Source organism: Cydia pomonella, chromosome 28 (genome assembly GCF_033807575.1).
Source record: "Cydia pomonella isolate Wapato2018A chromosome 28, ilCydPomo1, whole genome shotgun sequence".
Lineage (NCBI taxonomy): Eukaryota > Metazoa > Arthropoda > Insecta > Lepidoptera > Tortricidae > Cydia > Cydia pomonella.
Window position 1 is genome coordinate 4,047,286 of NC_084730.1, and position 20,744 is coordinate 4,068,029.

Sequence of the window (20,744 nt, forward strand, 5' to 3'; positions counted from 1 at the left end):
TACGTGTAGGGGAGGTACCCTATAAAAAAATTAAATTTTTAGTTTTTATTGTACGACTTTGTCGGCTTTATTGATTTATATATCCATGCCAAATTTCAGCTTTCTAGCACTAACGACCACGGAGCAAAGCCTCGGACAGACAGACAGACAGACAGACAGACAGACAGACAGACAGACAGACAGACAGACAGACGGACATGGCGAAACAATAAGGGTTCCGTTTTATGCCATATGGCTACGGAACCCTAAAAATGATTTTAAAAGAGACAAATATATGCGAAATTATCATTCATATAAGGTCAAACCAATTCGAATTTACGATTTATGGCTTTGAAATAAAATGATGTACAATTTGTTTGTAAATAAATACAGATAAAAACAATTCAACTATTAACCGTTATTGTTCTTTTAAAGGTATTTTGGCAAATACGTATTTTGACAAATATCGATCATAATTAGTATTTTTTTATATTTTTTTAGGGCATTAAATGGAATTGTATTAATTATAAGAACTCGTAAATATGACATTAGTCAAGCTCCAAAATGGCGATCGTCTAAATAAAAGCCTAAGTGCATTCAGATTCAAACACATTATAGTACATTACGATACAAGTGCGAAAAATAGGAAATTCGAAACGAGTGGCGATAAATTAAAACACGACCGAAGGGAGTGTTTTAAATCGACACGAGTTGCGAATTACCTATTCGCACATGTATCGTACAACGTTTTACAGTACATATGGCCCTTTAAATGTTCGACACAGTAACGTAATATGCTACTTCTCGCACTAGTGCTATAAAGTAGCCCCATATGTACTGTAAAGGTTTTTATTAGCAACATCGTCCGGCAGAGGCGCGACCGGTGACATAACGATTACATTTCTGATTACATTGGTCGATGAATTGTGTAATCGTAACAACAGTAAATCACCAAACACGATCGAATATTCAGTGAGCTAGTAAATGACAAATAAGCAACACCGAATGCATTAAAAAAAGTTTTAAAATAAATTTATTTTTATATAGTGCGCAAAAATATTTATATTCTTTTCTTAGTTTAAAACAACATTTCCAGAAAATATGTTTATTTGAAATGTTTATCAGAAATTAATTTATTGATATGTCCTAAACGTTGTACTAGAAAAGCGTTTTTATGTGATTGTCCTTTTTCATAAAAAGCAACAATTATGATATTAGAAAAATAGGCGTATCAAAATGATTTTGAATATGATCCAAATTTGCTTTCAATATAACCGTATCTGTGACTTTATCCTTAACCTTTGTGAAGATAGCGTTTTTTTTCTCCGGTATTTTTTTCCCGAACCGTTTCTCTGAGCTCTATTTTTCTAATGCCATTTGCTATAAAAGTTTCTTTAAAACCTGTTGATTATATATTTCAGTTAAAATAAAGAGGTAGTATGATCGGAAGATAAAAATATTTCTTTTAAAATGTTACACCTAGCTATGAAAACATTGTAATGAGCCTTCCACGGCGTCGTTTGTTTTTCTATTTTATGTACATTTATAGAATAATTCCTCTCATTTTGACCTTTCTTTAATACTTACAATATTTTTAACTCTTTACGCCCTTATGTGATATCGGGTTAAATTTAAGCGTTTTCAATATTTAACGCATTCATTCAAAAAACATTGACGTCTATTTTAATTTAACAGAACTTTATGGAAAGAAATAAAACATATTTACGTTTTTCCTCAATTTTGCCAATTATTATTGAATTAACTTTGAAACCAATTTTTTGCCCGTTATAAAAAATTACATAGGATTTAACACCAATTAAAGCACTCTAAAAATGATACGACAATATCGCTTTTTTATGTTTAACTTAGAAAATATAAAGTTATTAAAAATAATACAGGCAAAGGTTTAAGTTTTTTGATAATCGTCAATATTTTACGATTATTTTTGTTGGTAAACGCTTAAATACGCCCTTCTGGATATGCCGAAATAAAATGATGATCACTAGCTAAGCATTCAGCAGCACACTAAATTAACACTATAAATACATAGCAAAAATAATTAAAAAGCCTTCCAAGAGAGGTTATGCGAAACACCTACGCGAAAATACGACGGTAAAAAATATATAGTTCTTAGCTAATTAGATTTTTATAAATCTGAATCCGATTCGAAACGTTTAAGATCGCTTAAACGTTTTATTCTTATTCTTATGTACAGGTTTTTACTGAACGTTCTCTTTAATGTCACTATTTCCACCCACTTTGAGTAGGTATGTTTTTTTTTAAATTGCTCTCCGAGAAAAAAAAACATTTATAGAAGACCCAATAATTATTCTTTAAACTTTAACGCAAAAAAATACCGTCTATATATATTGTATCAATTTTAAATTTATTCTTCAGTTTTTTTGCGCAGTACTTTAGTATTTATTATATATAACTTAAGATTTCAAAGAAAACCAGAATACAAGGCCTGACTTTAAGTAAGCTTTCCTTTTTGTCAAAGAGAACAAGAAATAATTTTCAACTGTTTTCAAAGCTAGTCCTAAGTAAATAGATTTCACAAATACTCGATTTCTTTGCGACATGCAATGCGTACCAAATAAGCGTTAACTAGTCCCAACCAGTTGACTGATGCAACACACAATAAAAACAATAAAAAACGACACTTTATAACCTACAAAACGACTAAAAAATTACGTAAAATTGCTTGATGAAATCCTTCAATGCGTCAAGTATAGATGGAATCAATTTTTAATTCTAGACTATTTATTATTTACCTTAACAGACATTCTACTAACTTTATCCTATTCTGATTGGCTTTAGGTTCTAAAATCGGATTTAAAAGCTCAGTAGGACTTAATAAAAAAATAGTCTAACATACTGTTTTTGAATGCAACTAATTTAGGTATGTATAAACATTCAACTGACTATATCTATGACAACAAACTACAAATTATGGCACAAAATCCTGAGTTTTATAATTTTATTTTTGCATATAAGTGCTTAATATATAACAATTAAACTCTCGCGTTTTGTATATATATGTACCTTGAAACGTCGGGTAAGGTAAAACTAATAAAATTATGTCGCGTTACACCCCTTTAAATCACTAATTACGCATATTTTTTTTAAAGCATCGTCACTTATATGTATAAAGCATAAAAAACAGTTGCAACATTAACTCTATGAGATATACCAGTGACTTCTGATCGTCTTTATTAAGATAGTATACAATATGTTGTGAATGGTGTGATATATCACATATAGTATATAAATACCTACAGAGAAAAACACTATATAAAATTAATGACACATCATTGCCAAAGTTGAATTGATTATAATGGTTATGTACAAAACAAAGTTTATTGAGACAAGATAGTATACAATATACTATAGATTTTTGCTATAAATATAATGATATATAATTTATTTATTAATGATGTTACATGTTGTAATTACCAAGAATCAAATGAAATGAAAAGAAGGCGGCAAAATGTTTATAGAAATGCTTTTCTGAGTGCCTGACAAAGATATTAAGGCAAAATCTCCGCAGAGACAGAGACACTCAAATATTTATAAACCTCAGGACTATGTTGTCATCATCAAGGTTAATCGGGTACACCTATTCTACGTTCTCTATAAATCCTTATATAAATTGTATACAATATTTTGAGATTTTGATGATTTTTCCATTACCATCAACACCGATGAACTACGGAATGTATAAGCTTTACATGTAACAACAAGCACTTTAAATCTAACTTTATCTTTTACATATACGTATTCTTTATCATAACTTCATGATTATTTTTATATTCAAATTAATAGAAACAGGACATCCGACTTCTACGGATTACCTATAAAAGATTATAACCGCCATTTTTTAATTTAAAAAAATCAATTCACATTGACCATTTCGATTTTCATTTTTGTCAACTTTGCCATTTAACATTACTTTTACACTCACCTAAAATTGACCAACCATGACACGTTCGTCCTATTTGTTACATTTCTATTAATTAATTTAGAATTTCAGTTATAAAAGCATAATTCTATTAGATAAAATTATAATTAACCAAGAATCCAGAAACAGGATCATAATAAAAATGCAAAATCAAATGAAAAACGAGTACTCACTTATTCAAAATACATACAAGGTATAAATTATATACCCTGAAAATTGTCTTACGCACGATTTTTTCTTCGACTAGCATAGTATTACTTTTACCCAACAATAACAGCCCATTCTAAAATATGGCAAAATTGCATTTTTCTAGTCTCGGTAATAATTTGGCAGTATCCAAATACAATCTTTTAAATTTTTTTAATTAATTTGTGCCAGCCCTTTTAACTTTAAAAACTTTTCTTGCCTTTAATTATTTATCTATTTATGGGCAATGTTAAAATAAGATCAGGGTAAATAAAATAATATTGTGATATAAATTATATTCATTTTCGCAAATATAAAATAAAAACTACTTTTTTCTTTGTGCGATGCGAACTCGACATTTCCCGTATATTTTCTACATTTTAACAATTATTTTATACCTCTAACAATTTATTCAAATCTTAACATTGATTCAACTTTTAAGCTTAATGAAATTTTCATACAAACATATTGTATGAAAAGAAATACTCGAGCTGAGTTAAAACTAATTCTACGTTACTTTAAAGAGTACTGTGCGATAAAATTTAAATTAAATAAAGTTTTTTTAAAAGCATTGACAGATACAAACTTTATTGTTATCATAATCATTCGCTTTTGTTTTCAAAATTTTCAGTATTTGTCCTATTCCGTACTTTTTATTAAAACTTCTAATTGGTGTGACGAATACCGAAAATATAGAAAGACCAAAGCGACTAACCCATGAAAACAGATCAAAGAAAAAAGTCGTGCACAGCGTCAAGTGAGATTTCAGAACGGATTTTACCGTTAAACCTTTAACCGCTCAGTCTTATGACGTTTTATTTTCATTGCCGACAAGATCCCTGAACTAAAATAAATATTTCTATAAAAAAATCATGATACTATCATATTTCTCTAAACACACGACCTATTTCAATATTATTTACTTTGCCCCACAGTCATTAACTCTATGGGCAAAGTCGTCTTATTTTTCCTCTCTGATGTTACACCAGTTATATTTTTAAAAACATTCAAGCATTAGATGAAAAAGAGTAACCGATTCCTTAAACTTTTTTAGGGTATTATTAATTTAATATTCTTTGAAACATTAAGTGTAAGGATAACCTTTTCAAACATCTAACTCGTCTGTAAATTAATAGCTATTAATAACTAACAATGACAGGATGAATGACTTACTTTTTAAATACAAGTTACTGCATTTAATACAAGCGCTCTGTGTGTTGACACTCACACTTACTACGTATGACTTAACGTACCTCTTTACTTAGATTCAAATGATTCAATACACGCGTATTATCTTGACGTTCTCTGTTGTAACTCTCCTAAGCAAGATTTCTACGACTTATCGGGTTTGAATACAATTATATCAAAAACTGATATCTTTTCCTAAATTTTAAGAATTATTCGTAAGGTTGAGAATCTAATGTAACGTGGTATAATAACCTTCATGAATTCATCATACTAAAGTACATTTACGACTCAATAAACGGCTCAGAAGTCAGAATTAAGATTCAATGAATTGTGGTTTAGCAATAAGAGTTAGATAAACGTAGCTTTCATGGAGTACCTAATCAAGTCTATCACTGTTATCAGACTAAAATAGATTTAAGACACAAAAACTCAGAGTAGTAAGTCATCAGATGTAGGTTCAAGACTCAATAAGTTATTTGAAAATAACAGTCACATACTCGTAGATAGCGGCTTTCAGGCAGTCGATTCAAAACTTCTACGCGCCGAGACTCACGGTTCGTAGTCGCTTTCATTCAGTCATCAGACTAAATTAGATTCAAGATCACAATGAGTTATACGGCCCGAGACATGGTAGCTTTCATCAGACGATTTACATCAGTATATTTAAGACATATGCTTAATGATTTGAATAGCTTTACACTCAAATGTCATAAAGCCTTCATCCCGCAAGTTTCAAGACTAAAGCTAAATACGCGTGTATTGCAGTAGTTCAGGAGTCCTGCCGACGACTGTTACTTTAACAACTTATTCCGGCTTCAGGCGGTGCCACTGCACGATGGTCTGCCGAGGTTTGGTGATCATGTCCTGCCAGTGCTTGGTTTCTGTGGCGCCGGAACCGTTTTTCCCTGTAAGAAATACATTTAATGAACAAAGGAAGCTGGAGTAACAGAGTAAAATTTGAGGAGCGAAACTGCCAGGAGCCAGAGGAGACAGCAGTTCACATCTGCTGTTTCTGTGGACCACAAATGTCAAAACGAGTAACTATTTAGGGCGGTACGTATTGCAACCTTAGGAGACCACATTACAGCGCAAAGTATATGGAAATTTCTAGATTCAACAGGCATTATTAAAGAAGGGAGCGCCACTAGATTTCTACTGGTCGGTGTGGTACTTAAAAAGGGTACGTATTTTTGTACGAGATGATAAAGAAGAATAATATTGAACTGACCGGCCAAAAGTATCATTTGAAGATTTAGACGATGATAAATAAGATATTCAACATACCGGCCAAAAGTATCCGTCCAATGAGCTCATTCCTCCCAATATTATCGAAGTCCATGACCTGGACATCGAGCGAGCATTCACGGATCTTCTCCCAAGGGACGTTGAACGAAAAGGCGTCGTTAAAGACGGGGTTGAGTGTGCATTTGAAGATGGCGGTCTTGCGTTTCTCGATGCGCTTGTCTCCGAACTGCAGCCATACTTTCACGTACGGATCTGAAAGTTCACAAATGATTTTGTTACAAATAATGAAATAATTTAATAGGTTGACACATTCAAATCCGCAACGTAGGCTTTGTCAGGTGGGTAAAACCATAAAGGTCAGGTATTTGCAATTGTCAGCTTTTGCGAATAACTGACAGGCCGATATCGTCCGGCGAATTGGCAATCAGTCGGCTCCTTAAATCCGCAACAGACGTCGTCATTACAAACAATAAAGCTGTCCACATCAGGCTTTCGTTATTTTCCCTTATGCTAATTATTGTAATATAAGTAATTCTGGTGGCCTAAGCGGTAAGAGCGTGCGACTTCCAATCCGGAGGTCACGGGTTCAAAGTTCAAACCCCGGCTCGTACCAATCAGTTTTTCGGAACGTATGTACGAAATCTCCTTCTTCTTCCTCGCGTTGTCCCGGCATTTTGCCACGGATCATGGGAGCCTGGGGTCCGCTTGACAACTAATCCCAAGATTTTGGCGTAGGCACTAGTTTTTACGAAAGCGACTGCCATCTGACCTTCCAACCCAGAGGGTACAACTAGGCCTTGTTGGGATTAGTCCGGTTTCCTCACGATGTTTTCCTTCACCGAAAAGCGACTGGTAAATATCAAATGATATTTCGTAGATAAGTTCCGAAAAACTAATTGGTACGAGCCGGGGTTTGAACCCGCGACCTCCGGATTGCAAATCGCACGCTGTTACCGCTAGGCCACCAGCGCTTATGTACGAAATATCATTTGATATTTACCAGTCGCTTTTCTGTTAAGGAAAACATCGTGAGGAATCCGGGCTAATCCCAATAAGGCCTAGTTTACCCTTTGGGTTAGAAGGTCAGATGGCAGTCGCTTAAAAACTAGTGCCTTCGCTAATTTTGGGGATTAGTTGCCAAACGGACTCCAGGCTCCCATGAGCCGTAGCAAAATTCCGGCACAACGCGAGGAAGATGATGATCATTAATCATTAAATAATACACTCAAGCGATTTTTAAATAGCCTAGATTTAGGCAGTGCCAATATTCCCCTTTAACCTAACAATCAGGAGCCAGACAACAAAAAAATGAAAAATGGAAGGTCCTTCGGAACCCTAAAAAGGGGTGTCATTAATGTCATCATTCAACGCAGACGGCGCCGAAGAAGCATTATCCCAACTTTTTCCAGACAAATTTACTCAATTATTCACTGAGAATACATATTTCAACAAAATCCGTCGTCAATTAATTTCAAACAATGATAGCTCTGAATTGAAATATATTTCAATGAAAAGAGGAATTTGGATCAATAGGAACCGTTTAAAAAAATTGTGTGGTTGTGTGGCGGCGACTAGGATGACTCTCATCACGTGATGTACTAGGGGAGACCGAGGTGAGTTAAAACAGAGATATATTGAAACAACGTCAATTTTGTGACATCTAGAACCGTTAACGAGCAAATAAACGATGTTTAGCCTTGTCCCACCGTCCGCTGGTCCCTAAAGCGCATGGGACACAGCATCCAATTCGCACGTCGCCCCGATGTGTGTGCGAAACAACGCTATGCGCGTATTAAAGCGACATCTCGTTCACACGTCGGAGCGACTTACGAATCAGATGCAGTGTGCCATGCGCCTAAATATGCGGCCTTGCCTCAAGACGATTATACATACCACAAAATTAGCGTTGTTTTAACTCACCTTGAGGGGACAATTTTTTTTCTTTCGGATTGATTATTTCCTAAAATATAAACTTTACCAAAAAATCGTTGTTGGAGACCCATATTCGTTTTAAAAGACCAACGATACCCCACACTACTGGGAAAAAAAAAACTGTTGCCATGCATGATCATGATATGTATCTATATCAAATTGTAGCTTTCTAGTACTAACGATCACGGAGCGAAGCCGATGACGGACGGACAGACGGATATGACGAAACTATAACGGTTTCTAGGTGACAAAAAAAATAAACAATCAAATAATTAGTAATTTTCGTAAAACATACTCAAAATCTTCTTACCCCTTTTTACCCCTTGTTGTTCTCTAAGTAAAATTTAAACCTCGTTTGCAAACGTCTGGAATAACAACACTGGACTTCATTTATTTTCAAGGCATCATAAATCAAGATGGCGTCTTCTAATTAGCTGGAAGCTTCATTTGGAGGAGATCCGAGTAATAACCATTTATTAAGGGACTGATCTTAGTATATAAATATAAACAGCTGTGTAAACTAACAGAGTAAGTAGATAAACTTCGAGGGTTGATTTAAACAGGCTTCTTCGTAAGATACACTCGCCATTATTATAGTCGGAGACTATAAATTGAAATAAATGTTATATACTAAGAAAAAGCTACCAAGGCCTCCAGTGCCCCAGGCTGGAATCAAACCAGCGTCTTCTGCTATCGCGGCAGGTGCCTGAACCATTCGGTCACCGGGGTCACGACGGCATAGGTTGAATTTTTCTGAATGCTTATGGCGTCCCCAGTGTACTAGTTCGCGACGCATACATAGTTGACGACCTGCCTATGAGGCCAATGGGTTCAAATCCTGGTAAGGGCATGTATAATGTATATGTGTGATGAGCACGGTTATTTGTTCCTGACATATCGTCAAATTCTTATAGTGAAAGAATTAGTAGATTTCTCACCAAGAAATACGCTCTGTAAGAAATATGGTAAGAAAAGCGCTGGTAGACCAACGGTCAAAGCGTGCGACTTGCAATCCGAAGGTCACGGGTTCAAGCCCCGGCTCGTACCAATGAGTTTTTCGGGACTTATGTACGAAATATCATTTGATATTTACCACTCACTTTTCAGTGAAATAATATGGTTAGGAAACGAGGCTAATCCCAATACGCCCCATTATCCCCTCTTGTTTGAAGGGGAATTCGCTTTCGTAAAACCTAGTGCCTACGCCAATTCTTGGGATAAGGTGCAAAGCGGACTCCGGGCTCTCATAATCCATCGCCAAAAGCCAGGACAAAAATCCTTGCTGTTTTTCTTATTTTTCGCAACTGTATTAAAAAACGTCGTTCGATACACGCGTGAATGTCATTCTTCACTCGTGAAGTAATGACATATTTTCTATATTTTATTAAACGGGCGTATCTTTTTTTACGTTAGCTTACAAGTTTTATTTTTTCACATCTTCAAGAGACTGTAGACTTGAGTATATGGTTTTAATTTCAACTCGATACTTCCACGCGTTCCCGAGATAAAGGGTTTTGACAGACAGATAGACAGACAGACGGACGGACAACAAAGTGATTCTGTAAGGGTTCCGTTATTTTTTGAGGTACGGAACTATAAAAATGAAGAGTGAGGACATGCTCACCTGATTTCCCGTTAATATCCTTGGCCTTCAAGTTCCTCGCCTTCAGCAGCGTCAGTGTGAGCACGGAGTTGCTCGGATGGTAGCACAGCGAGGTGAGCAGCTCGCCGCATTTGTCCTTCGCTGGCGGCTTCAGAGCCTTCCAGAAAGATGGCTTCTCACTTAGATCCACCTGGAATTTTATTGTAAATAATGTTATTGAGCCACGGATATAATAGATATGATATGATATGATATTTATTGGTAAATATTTATATTTACAAGTAATTTTATCTTGTCATAGATTTTACATTGGATGTCTATCACATTATTTGATTATTTACTATACTAAAACTAGATAAAATAAGATTACATAAGATAATTTAAGATAACATAAGATAAGGAATGATAATTGAAGAATGTTGCTGGCCTAGCGCTAAGAGCATGTGACTTCAAATCTGGAGGTCGCGAGTTCAAACTTCAAACCCCGGCTCGTACCAATGAGTTTTTCGGAACTTATGTACGAAATATCATTTGATATTTACCAGTCGCTTTTCGGTGACGGAAAACATCGTGAGGAAACCGGACTAATCCCAACAAGGCCTAGATTACCCTCTGGGTTGGAAGGTCAGATGGCAGTCGCTTTCGTAAAAACTAAAGCCTACGCCAAATCTTGGGATTAGTTGTCAAGCGGACCCCAGGCTCCATGAGCCGTAGCAAATTGCAGGGACAACGCGAGGAAGAAGAAGAAGAAATATCGTAGATGGGATCACAGCGGAATCAAAATGAATGTCAACTTTGACATGTCGTTATCGATCTTTTAAAGATCTTTCCAGGATCTTAAGCGTGTCTTCTCCTCTTCCTCGAATCGGGCCGCATAACATGTTAATAAATCTGCATCAGGGACTCCTGTAGCAGTGCTGTGCTAAATCCTGTCGTGATTATGTCGTTATTGTTGGTCCAAGGGCACCCCATAAGATCCCTCCACGCCTTCATAGGGTCTCCACAAGATCCTTCCACCCCTTTCTATTATGAGCAACCGTCTTGGCCTCTTTCCAGCTCAGTCCTACAGCTCGCAGCTCGTTCTCTGCGCTCCACCTCCAGGTGTATACGGGGCGTTAGCGGGCTAGCTTTCCGCCTAGAGGCCGCCACTCAAACGCGATACTGGCGCTGTTCGCAGCTCCTCTTCGAAGGGAATGTCAGATCCATCTCTATTTCCGCAGCCCTACTTCTTGGGCGATCGGAGGTTGTCGGCACATATTCCACAAATCCTCATTTCTTATGGTCTTCAGGCAGAAAATGCGGAGGAAAGACTGGAGGGACTGCCGCAATTACAATATAACTTTAATGCTAACCTGGCAAAGTGGCAAAAAGACTTCTCCAATGGAGTCATCCCTGGAGAAGCGATCGTAGTCGAATACGTGAAGATGCAGTACCTGAAATAATAAAAAATAAATATATTATAATGCTTTAGTGGAACTATTAAAAAAAACCTACGGCTTAACCTGACACCGAATTGAGAAAACCATACCGAATGTATACTATTACCGCCTTATTAGGTGTTATATACAGTTCCCTATGCCGAGGATGCATGGAAAATAGCCTCTCATGTGTCCTGGAATGCAGCGTAGTGGCTTCATATAGGACAAAACATCTCGAATCTCCGAGAGACCACCCAGAAGTCCTCCTCAATATTGTTTGATAGGATTCCTTGAGGAGTTGGGCTGGCAAGACTAGCCTACCTCCCACCCCGTCACGCAAAATAGCCGCTAGTCATCGAGTTGCGGATAATTCCCGGGCTACAATACAATACCCCCTTTCATAACACGCCCTTATAATTATTCACGTCCTTTAAAACTATTAATTCCATAACAATTTTCTTCCGTCATATTTCAAATTAAGCCCTTTTTTAAATATTATCACAAATAAACATAAAATAAGTTTAACCCCATTTAAAATTTGCAATGATGTTTCATTCTTATGCTTATTCAAGGGAGTTTAATGATATAACATTTAATGACGGGGTGGTTTGCAAAAAGTATTTTCCACCCTAATTTGCATTGTATTACACAGCTGATAGCAGTAGAATGTTTCATTTCATCACATCAACGAGGACAATGTTTTGGTGGTTGTGCGTATAATACACCGTACGGTACTGATAAACAAGTAGGTGTAGGGACATAATATTGTATAATCTGATGATATATTATTTGGCCATATTGTGGGTTTTCAGTGCTATTAATTTATTTTACTGGCATCCTTCAATAGATGTTAAAATCCATCGAACAAGAAGAAAATGAAATATTTCGCAATTAAAAAGGATCTTCCAGATGAAATATTTTGATAACAATAAAACATTCACACCTTTAGTCTGTTTTGATAATTAAATTTCGTCATTGGCTTCGTAAGAGGAATAAAGGACAGGACAAAGGATCGCGTAGCATTCCAATAGGTAAATAATGTTTTGAAATTCTTCGTTGACTGATATGGACTGATATTTTATTTGACTGACTATATATGACGGAAGCACATTATTGCCATACGTAAGCAGTAAGCTGCTTGTAGCAACTCTATCTCAAGTCCAAATAGAATCTTGTCAGGCTTTCAACGTCAAACAGTGATTGAGGTATACACACGGAATATACTTTTGTTTGAACTCAATTTAAACTTTCATCTTCTCTGAATAATAATTAATAAGTCTCTCTAAGATATGAATTCAGATTGCCTCCCTCTGAGGTTGGTTCCCAAGCGTTAAGCAAAAATAATGACAGCCTTAAGTTGCTACATTGGTAAAACCACTCTACCTCTTTTATTCCTAGACAATATAAAGTTAATAAAGTTTGTTGCCCCAAAAGGTTAAATAAGAGTGTGTTGCTTGACTTGATGTAACCTAAGTGACTACCCTGTGGAACTCTAAATAAACTTTAGAGCATACCCGAATTTGCTTTCGAATCTAACGAAATAACGGTACTTTTTCTACAAAATTCCATTCCGTGAGAAAACGTTTTCCACTAACTAAATCTTAACAAATGACTTTGATTTTGATGTCGATCGCTGTAGCATAATATATTCTAGGTCTATAAGTTTCGCTTTTTTTGAATGTATATATTTTTCTATTTTTATATCTACGTACTAAAAAACCATGGAGAATGGAAAATATTTAAGTGGAAAAATGTTTTCTCTTTGTGGTATATTTCCCTCTTAATTAACAATTCATAAAATAAAAACAATACAGGCCCAAAGTGGCTACCCAGTGGAACTCCAACATTTAGTACTAAACTCACCCGACTTTGCAGCTTTTGTATAGGAAAGCCTTCAAAGTAGAAGGTCTCATTCCACCGCGGGTTCAGAGTTCGTCGCTTGATCTTGGTTTCCAGCCGATGTTTCTTGTCTGGGAGGAGCGTCACTCGGACGTAAGGGTCCGAAGTGCCGCTTAGATCTTTTGCAGGTAGCTCCTTGCCCTGTAAAATCATGTATACTAAAATGATATCCATAAAGTTACCCCTAAATTCTTACAAGCGTCGATAAGCACAGAAAACCAAAATACAAACAGAAGATACCAGAAATGGAGTGGCATTTGCAACTATTTTCTGAAGACGGTGTTTTTATAAATGCTTATAAAGTTTTTTTTTATAATAATAGCAAACTTCAAATGTCTTGAATTTAAATCTTTGTTTAACACGGGAATTGTAGGAAATTATTTCCATTATGTTTGAACGTGATACTTGTGTGCATAAAAAATAACACAAACCGAGCAGCATAAGTATTTTCTTTTGTTGGTACAAATAATTTACACAAACGTACATTAGATGTGAGAATTGAAGGTAGTAATAACAAAATGGTCATTGCCAATTGTCAAAATTGGAACATTTAAATTTTCTTTAATATTGTCAGTTGCTTGAAGGTTCCCTGTCACACACGAGAGTAACAAATATTTTTGTGACCCGTTTTAATAAATAAAAAGAATACAGAAGTGCACTTATAGGTATACAGATAAGCTTTCAGGTACCAATGTAGGTATAGCTTTTAATCTAATATAGGTTTTTACAATCAAGTCTAGTCCGTCTAAGTAGGCCGTGCACAGACATTTAAGTGCAAAAATGGAAGTAAATTTTCATAGGAGTTCAACGTTAATGGTGGTACTTCCACACTCTCTCACTGGAAAGTCTGTGGAGCTTGGCACGACTCTAGATTACGATTTCTATATTATGTTTAGACTAGTGTCCATTATATAGATTGGATAGGTAAATTAATATCAGTGGCCCAAAGACACTCCCTTGTGGGACTCCATGTCCTTGTGACTAATGTTTTATCGCAATTTGTAACAGCGTAATGGGAAGTTGCCTCGAAGTTGCAAATTATCATTAATCATACATATTTAAGTAATAAACCTAAAGCACTTGCTTCGTGTTCCAACGATTTTGTCTTATCTTTTCCTTTTTAATTTTAATTAAAATTAATTAAGCTTAAAATTGTATAAAGAGTGATCACCAAACTAGTGGCGAATAAGGTATAATTTATCTAGATAAGGCGATGTTATGACCTAAAAGCGAATTCACAAAGGGGTTTACATATATATCACCATAAAATTTAAATTTGGAAAATTCAACGAATTGAGAACTGTAAAATCAGTCAACTATATTCCAGTATATCTATGGTTCATAAGTTCAATATTTTGCGTTAAAAGTACGACATTCAGATAATAAATTAAGTTCTAACAAGCAGAAACGTCTGCGAATGATGCTATTAATCTTAGAATAAATTCAAAAGTGGTAAAATTACTGCCTTGGGTGGGACTTGAATACACGGCCTCTGGAATTCAACATACAATGAGACTGAAAATCTCCTCGTTATAATATCATAGGCAAAGTCAATTATCTAACATAATGAGTGTATTCCTAAATAACTATTTACAGAAATAAGTTTAATGTTTCATTATCTTACTGCTGTTAGAAGATCTAAACATATTGTTACGACATCGAATTTGGACGAACACTAGCCCCTAAGGCACAGGTGCTTACTTACCTAGGGGTCAAAAGTTTGGCCACCCCATACTGTCATGTTTGTACAAACTTTTGTGTACTGTGTTCTTTATGTAACGTGCTCTTTTATGTACAATAAAGTTATTATATTAGGTATATTATATTAAGTCTCACCCAAGGCAGTAATTTTTCCACGTTTAAATATATTCTATGCTCAATAGCATCGTTCGCATACGTTTCTGTTCGTTAAAAACTGTGTAACTGGTGAATTTTCAATATGACTTGGAGCTCTGGTAGCCGTTTAAGAAGTGTAACGTTCTTACGGTAGATTTCGCTAGGATCCCTAGACCCATATGGTGGGAAAATTTGCTGGTTATGGATGAGGTCTTGGTCACTCAGTTGGAAGAGCGCCGGAGTATCTATCCAGAGGCTGTGAGTTTCAAGGCAGTAATTTTTCCACTTTAAAATTTATTCCTATAATAGTCACGATTGAACCAAGTTATATGAGTTCAAACCAAAGTTTGGACCAAAGTCATCAACCATTAAGCATAGTTGGGTGATTTTAGGAAACCTTCTCCTTGAAAATCTGAAAGATGATTACGCATGGCAACTCACCTGAATGATCCTCAATATAAGCGTCGTATTCTGGAAATCGTACTCCAGCGAGAAGTGTATCTGGCCGACGTTCTCGCTGGGCTCGCTGTTATCGATGTACATGTCCACCAGCGAGATGGACCGGTTCTGGAGGAACGCCATCTGTCAGCCAGAGTAAGGTACTTGAAGCGTCGTGTGCACAACGCAACGATAGAGCGTTTAAACTGAACTATTTTAAAATTACGATTTTTATGACAGAAATACTAGGTCGGATTTAAACTTACTACGATTTTCACACATTATTATTTACATATAATTAAGTGTCAAAATTACCTTTGACGTTTCGACTTCAAGAGAAAGGCTCACAACGTCGGGATGTATATTTTTAATAAATATATTATTTTTAAATTTCTGTTTTTCAAATAATGTGACAAAATTTTTGTTGTAATAAATATTTGGTGTAATTTTCGTCATCAAATTCGTCAAACTTATTTCAAAATCAAAGAGTTACAACAAATAAATTTATACAAAATATTTGATCGTTAAAACGTCGTATCCATGACTTTCAATTAAACAGTTAGTTTCAAGTAAAATTTGATTTATTTAGTGTATAACTCTTTAATAGTTTATTTAAATAATAGTCAGTTTAAACACTGTTGGAATCACAAAGTTTTTGTAAAACATGTGCATCAAATCAATTCACTCTTTTGCAGCATAATGAGAAATACTACAGAAATCAAAACTTTCATCTAGGTTTTGGTAGTATTTTTCAAACTCGATTGCTATGGCGTCACTTGACACGTGTCATCTCCATATCCTTAATTTATAACCTAAAAATGCCAAATGTGGCAAAATTGTATTGAAATGACACCTGTCACCTATCGAGTTTGAAAAATACGATAATTTTGTAAGCTTGGGTATTCTTGCATTTTTAGGATATCAGTAATTATATAGTATTTATTATAGGTAACTTAATTTCGTAGTTTATTTTCTTGGAAACTCTTTATGTTTATAAAATAAAAACTGATGAAACCATCAATTGATAAATTTTACTTAAAAATGATTCAAACAAAAAAAAAAAAGAATTTTGCAAGGAGTAGACAAGAAAAAAAAAATGTATCAGTTTCGAAGGAGGAATACAATACCAATCTTAAATTATTCGATGAATATATATCGATGCTGTTTGTCGTTTTTCTAATTGTGGTAAAGGATTATCTGGCATTTCTTTTTATATGAATTAATTGGAGAAAGGGGTGTCAATCTTCTTAACGTTATTTTTTTCTAAACCATCTTTTTCAAATATTAAAATAACTACTTAAGTTTAAAATTAATGAAAAGTGACCAGTTATTATACATATGTATCATTAATGAATTAAATAACAATATTTGGTAGTTTGGTACATACCTACACAAGTTAATAGAAGAAAATCTAAGTAAGACGTACAAAATCGAATTAAAATCCGTCCAAGCTAACAATGCACCGATGTTCAGAGTACAAAACATGGTAGTGTCATAAACGTCATATTTTCATAGTAAATTGACATTGATGACATTGCCACACTTTGTCACGCATAGTTTGCTTATTCCGGCTCTAGTTTATTTCAAACATGAACCACAAAGGGTAAGTTTCTAAAGTTTAAATTTAACTAACTTAATTCTCTATTTATGTTCTATAATAACCTCCAACAATTTTAACCTTTAAAGCGATTAAACTCTGGAAGCTCTACTCAATTATAAGTTTTGAAAGGCTTAATACTATGGGTTAAATGTGAGAAAATGCCAGATATCCTTGTAACTTTGTCCGCAACTATAAAATACAATAATTTTAGACGAACGCTGTTTCACGAGGAACCCATTTTTTTTTAATAGTGTGTTCCCGATCATATTTAAAGGCTAAAATGTCCTGTACACTTTTTCTGGTATTTGCCTAGTTTTAGAGTTAATGCCAATTGAAAAAAAAACCGTATTTTTATTGTTACATAGTTCTAAACGATTTTTGGATGGCGATGTTGCTATTATGGGACGTAGTCTAAATATCCCCATTAATAGATGTAAAAAAGTGACAAATAACACTTTTTGAAAAAACTATGTTTACGAAAAAAAAGTAGAAATTCATTAGAGTGACAGGTTTACCCATAACATTTGTATTTATGAATAAAAAAAAATTAAACAAAACAATCGTTTTTGCAGTAATTGATCTAAACACAAATAACATATTTTGTTGTTATACCTATCTATTGTTACATTATTAATATTACTTTATAATTTTAGTTCTATACTAATAATTTATTCTAGTTAATTTTATATGATTAATAAAGTTTTACGTTAATGTTAAGCATTTTTAGGGATTCTCAGTCTCGTTATAATCAAGTGACAACAACCAGATATTCGATTAATTAATTCATTTGCTGTAATTGATCTAAACTCAAATAATCCTCTGGAGTTGCAGGCGTAAATAGGCTACGGAGACTGCTTACCATCAGGCGGGCCGTATGCTTGTTAGTATAAAAAAAAAATATATATTTTTTTTTTCCTTCTTTTAGCCTCAGAAATGCGTGGTTAAAATCTTTCGGGTTCCTCGTGATATACCGTGTATAATCCCAGCATTTTTAGTTGATGACGTACATACCTAGATCGATCTGTATATTTTATTGCCTAGCTTGCTCTATCTTTCGTGTATCTAATGAGCGCCCAAAAATTAATACTTAATAATATAGGTAGCTAATTTTATGCATTAGGTATATTTGCCGTCAACAGCTAAGAAAAATAATCTAGTTAAAAAATGTCCGGAATAATAAATAAAAATCTATAATTCCATTGAACTGTTTCGCTATTGTACATTCTAAGGTATCTCGATATCGTAAAGTGAACGAAATTCCTATTCATGCTTTACAATATTAATTTACATGCAAATATTTGAATTACAAGAAAAAATAAATTTTATTTAGTAATGAATAAAATGGGAAATCTATTTAAAGGGTTCTATTCTATTTAACTATTTTAATCACTCTGTATGCCCATCAATACTTTTGTCATTAAATAATTCTAAATATAGAAAATATGTTATAAAAATAAAATTATTAATACAAGAAGGGCCACATTTACAAGAAAAACTGTATGCGCCTGTCAAATTTCACGAGCAATAATTTATGCATTCAATATTTCACTCTTGAGCGTAGTAGGCGCAACTAGTTTGGGAGCTAACGGGACCAAAACTATGACGGAATAATAACCTCATAAGACCCACTTTCCTACCCGTTGTACTAGAGTTAGAACAAACTCTGCACAGACTGTGCAAGTGTTAAGTAAATTTCATAGAAGTTTGACGTTTAAAATTACACTTGCACAAAATATACATTTGTGCAATTAAAATCGCTTCCAATTAAGCTTCGTCTAACACTAATTAAAAACCATTTTTAAATTGGAACAGAAATGCATTTCTTTTGTCTCTCTCGATTTCAAAACGAATGAAAATCAACTATATTTCCTTCACTATTGCCTTCAAATTATTATTTTTTGTATGGTGGGCGTTATAAGTATAACATTGAGAATATTTTAATAACTAGAAGTCAGTTAAAGTTGTGCAGATAATATTAATTATTTTTAAACTAACATTTTTTTTTAATTTATTTAAGGTCGCTTTTTAACAACAAAGGTCATTAGCGACCACAAAACAATTACAATTTTTTATATATATCGATTAATTTTATAAACCTGAGTACATGTAAATATCCATCATTTAAACAATCACTTAGAGGCTGTCTACACCCAATGTCCTTGAAATTGATGTTACTTAAACAGTTTTTTAAGAAAGACTATTTGTTTTAGTCAAGTAAGAAAAATATATGTTCATATTAATTATATTTCAAAGACCGTGGTTGTACTCGATACATGATTGAACGAAATCGGCTCGATAGAAAATAATTGCAAAGATTGGTCTTAAAATCACAATTAAACGGTTTTATGTCTTTATTGTTTTGACTTATGGGTCTGCAATTAAAATCACAATTTCAAAACATTTATATCTAAACCGCTATTGAGTAAAATATTACACTAATAATCCACTTTTTTTTATTTAAATATTTTTCTTATTATTCCCTTGCCCAGGCCCAGTAACATGCGACAGTGCTATCTCATTTACTCCGATACAAATAGACAGGGTGCGCGCTTTAGGTATTGACAGCCTCTTAAGGTGTTAGGCAACTTACAGATTTCTTTTTCTTTCTTATACATGATAATTATCGTGACTTGATATTACATAGGAAAATACTTCTCGCATGCCTCTATTTCCTTAATTGTCACCTGACACAAACAAATATCGTGTCGAATAGACGCAAGTTATGATGACAGATCGCTATTAATTACAAATAACCCCGAAACTCACTTGTCACAATAATAAGCCATTTCTCGCAACATTGTCAATTTATCACGAGAATTGTGGGATTATGACGTCGTATATAAGACAAATGTTATTTTGTACGGTGTAAAATAGAGCGGTTGTTTTATCTAATAACGATACTTATAATATCACGACACTAAAAATGTTCATATAGGTACGGCCAAATTTAATTTGAGACCGATCTCGTATCTTGTCACAGTGACAATAATATGGGGTTTCTAGCGACTTTCATGTTGAAAAGGTTGTCGTTGAGATTCAAGATGGCGAAGACGTCTCGAGAATATTTTTTTGTGTTTTGCTCATTTATGTTGTTCAAAGTGCAGCTTATTATGCAGTGAACTATCGTGGAAGTGTGCAGTTAATGAAAAACTAATCTTGAAACGCGTTTAACCATGTTTTAATCAACACCCGGCAGTCCATCGTGGCTTTTAGTAAAGTCCAGCTATCTCTTTACTAAAAGCAACTACCGAACAACGTCATGCTCTACGAGCACACTTAAAACTTACAACGAAACTTGACATTGGCAAAATCATCATAGATTTGATGGAAGCCATATTTTAAAAGAAGAAGAAGACTTTCATCTTGTTTGTCACAGTGCAGAGGTACGAAATGGGTCACAAAAAATATTTGACTGTCACCAAGTCTTTAGTAAATTTGTTAAATGTTCGTTACAAGATA

General features: G+C 34.4%; 1 protein-coding gene across 4 annotated transcripts in view; it reads right to left on the reverse strand.

The window, feature by feature from the left end:
• Window positions 1–4,085: 4,085 nt before the first annotated feature.
• Window positions 4,086–20,744, reverse strand: part of LOC133532942 (synaptotagmin-7-like) — a 940,830-nt gene continuing 924,171 nt past the window's right edge. For all 4 annotated transcript variants that reach the window (XM_061871817.1, XM_061871819.1, XM_061871818.1 and 1 more), the window contains 6 exons: window positions 15,689–15,829; window positions 13,376–13,552; window positions 11,447–11,527; window positions 10,116–10,284; window positions 6,599–6,811; window positions 4,086–6,219 (listed from right to left, as the gene is read on the reverse strand). In XM_061871817.1, the coding sequence (XP_061727801.1) occupies window positions 6,119–6,219; window positions 6,599–6,811; window positions 10,116–10,284; window positions 11,447–11,527; window positions 13,376–13,552; window positions 15,689–15,829 (882 nt within the window). In that variant the 3' untranslated portion in view covers window positions 4,086–6,118. The remainder of the gene's footprint in view (window positions 6,220–6,598; window positions 6,812–10,115; window positions 10,285–11,446; window positions 11,528–13,375; window positions 13,553–15,688; window positions 15,830–20,744) is intronic.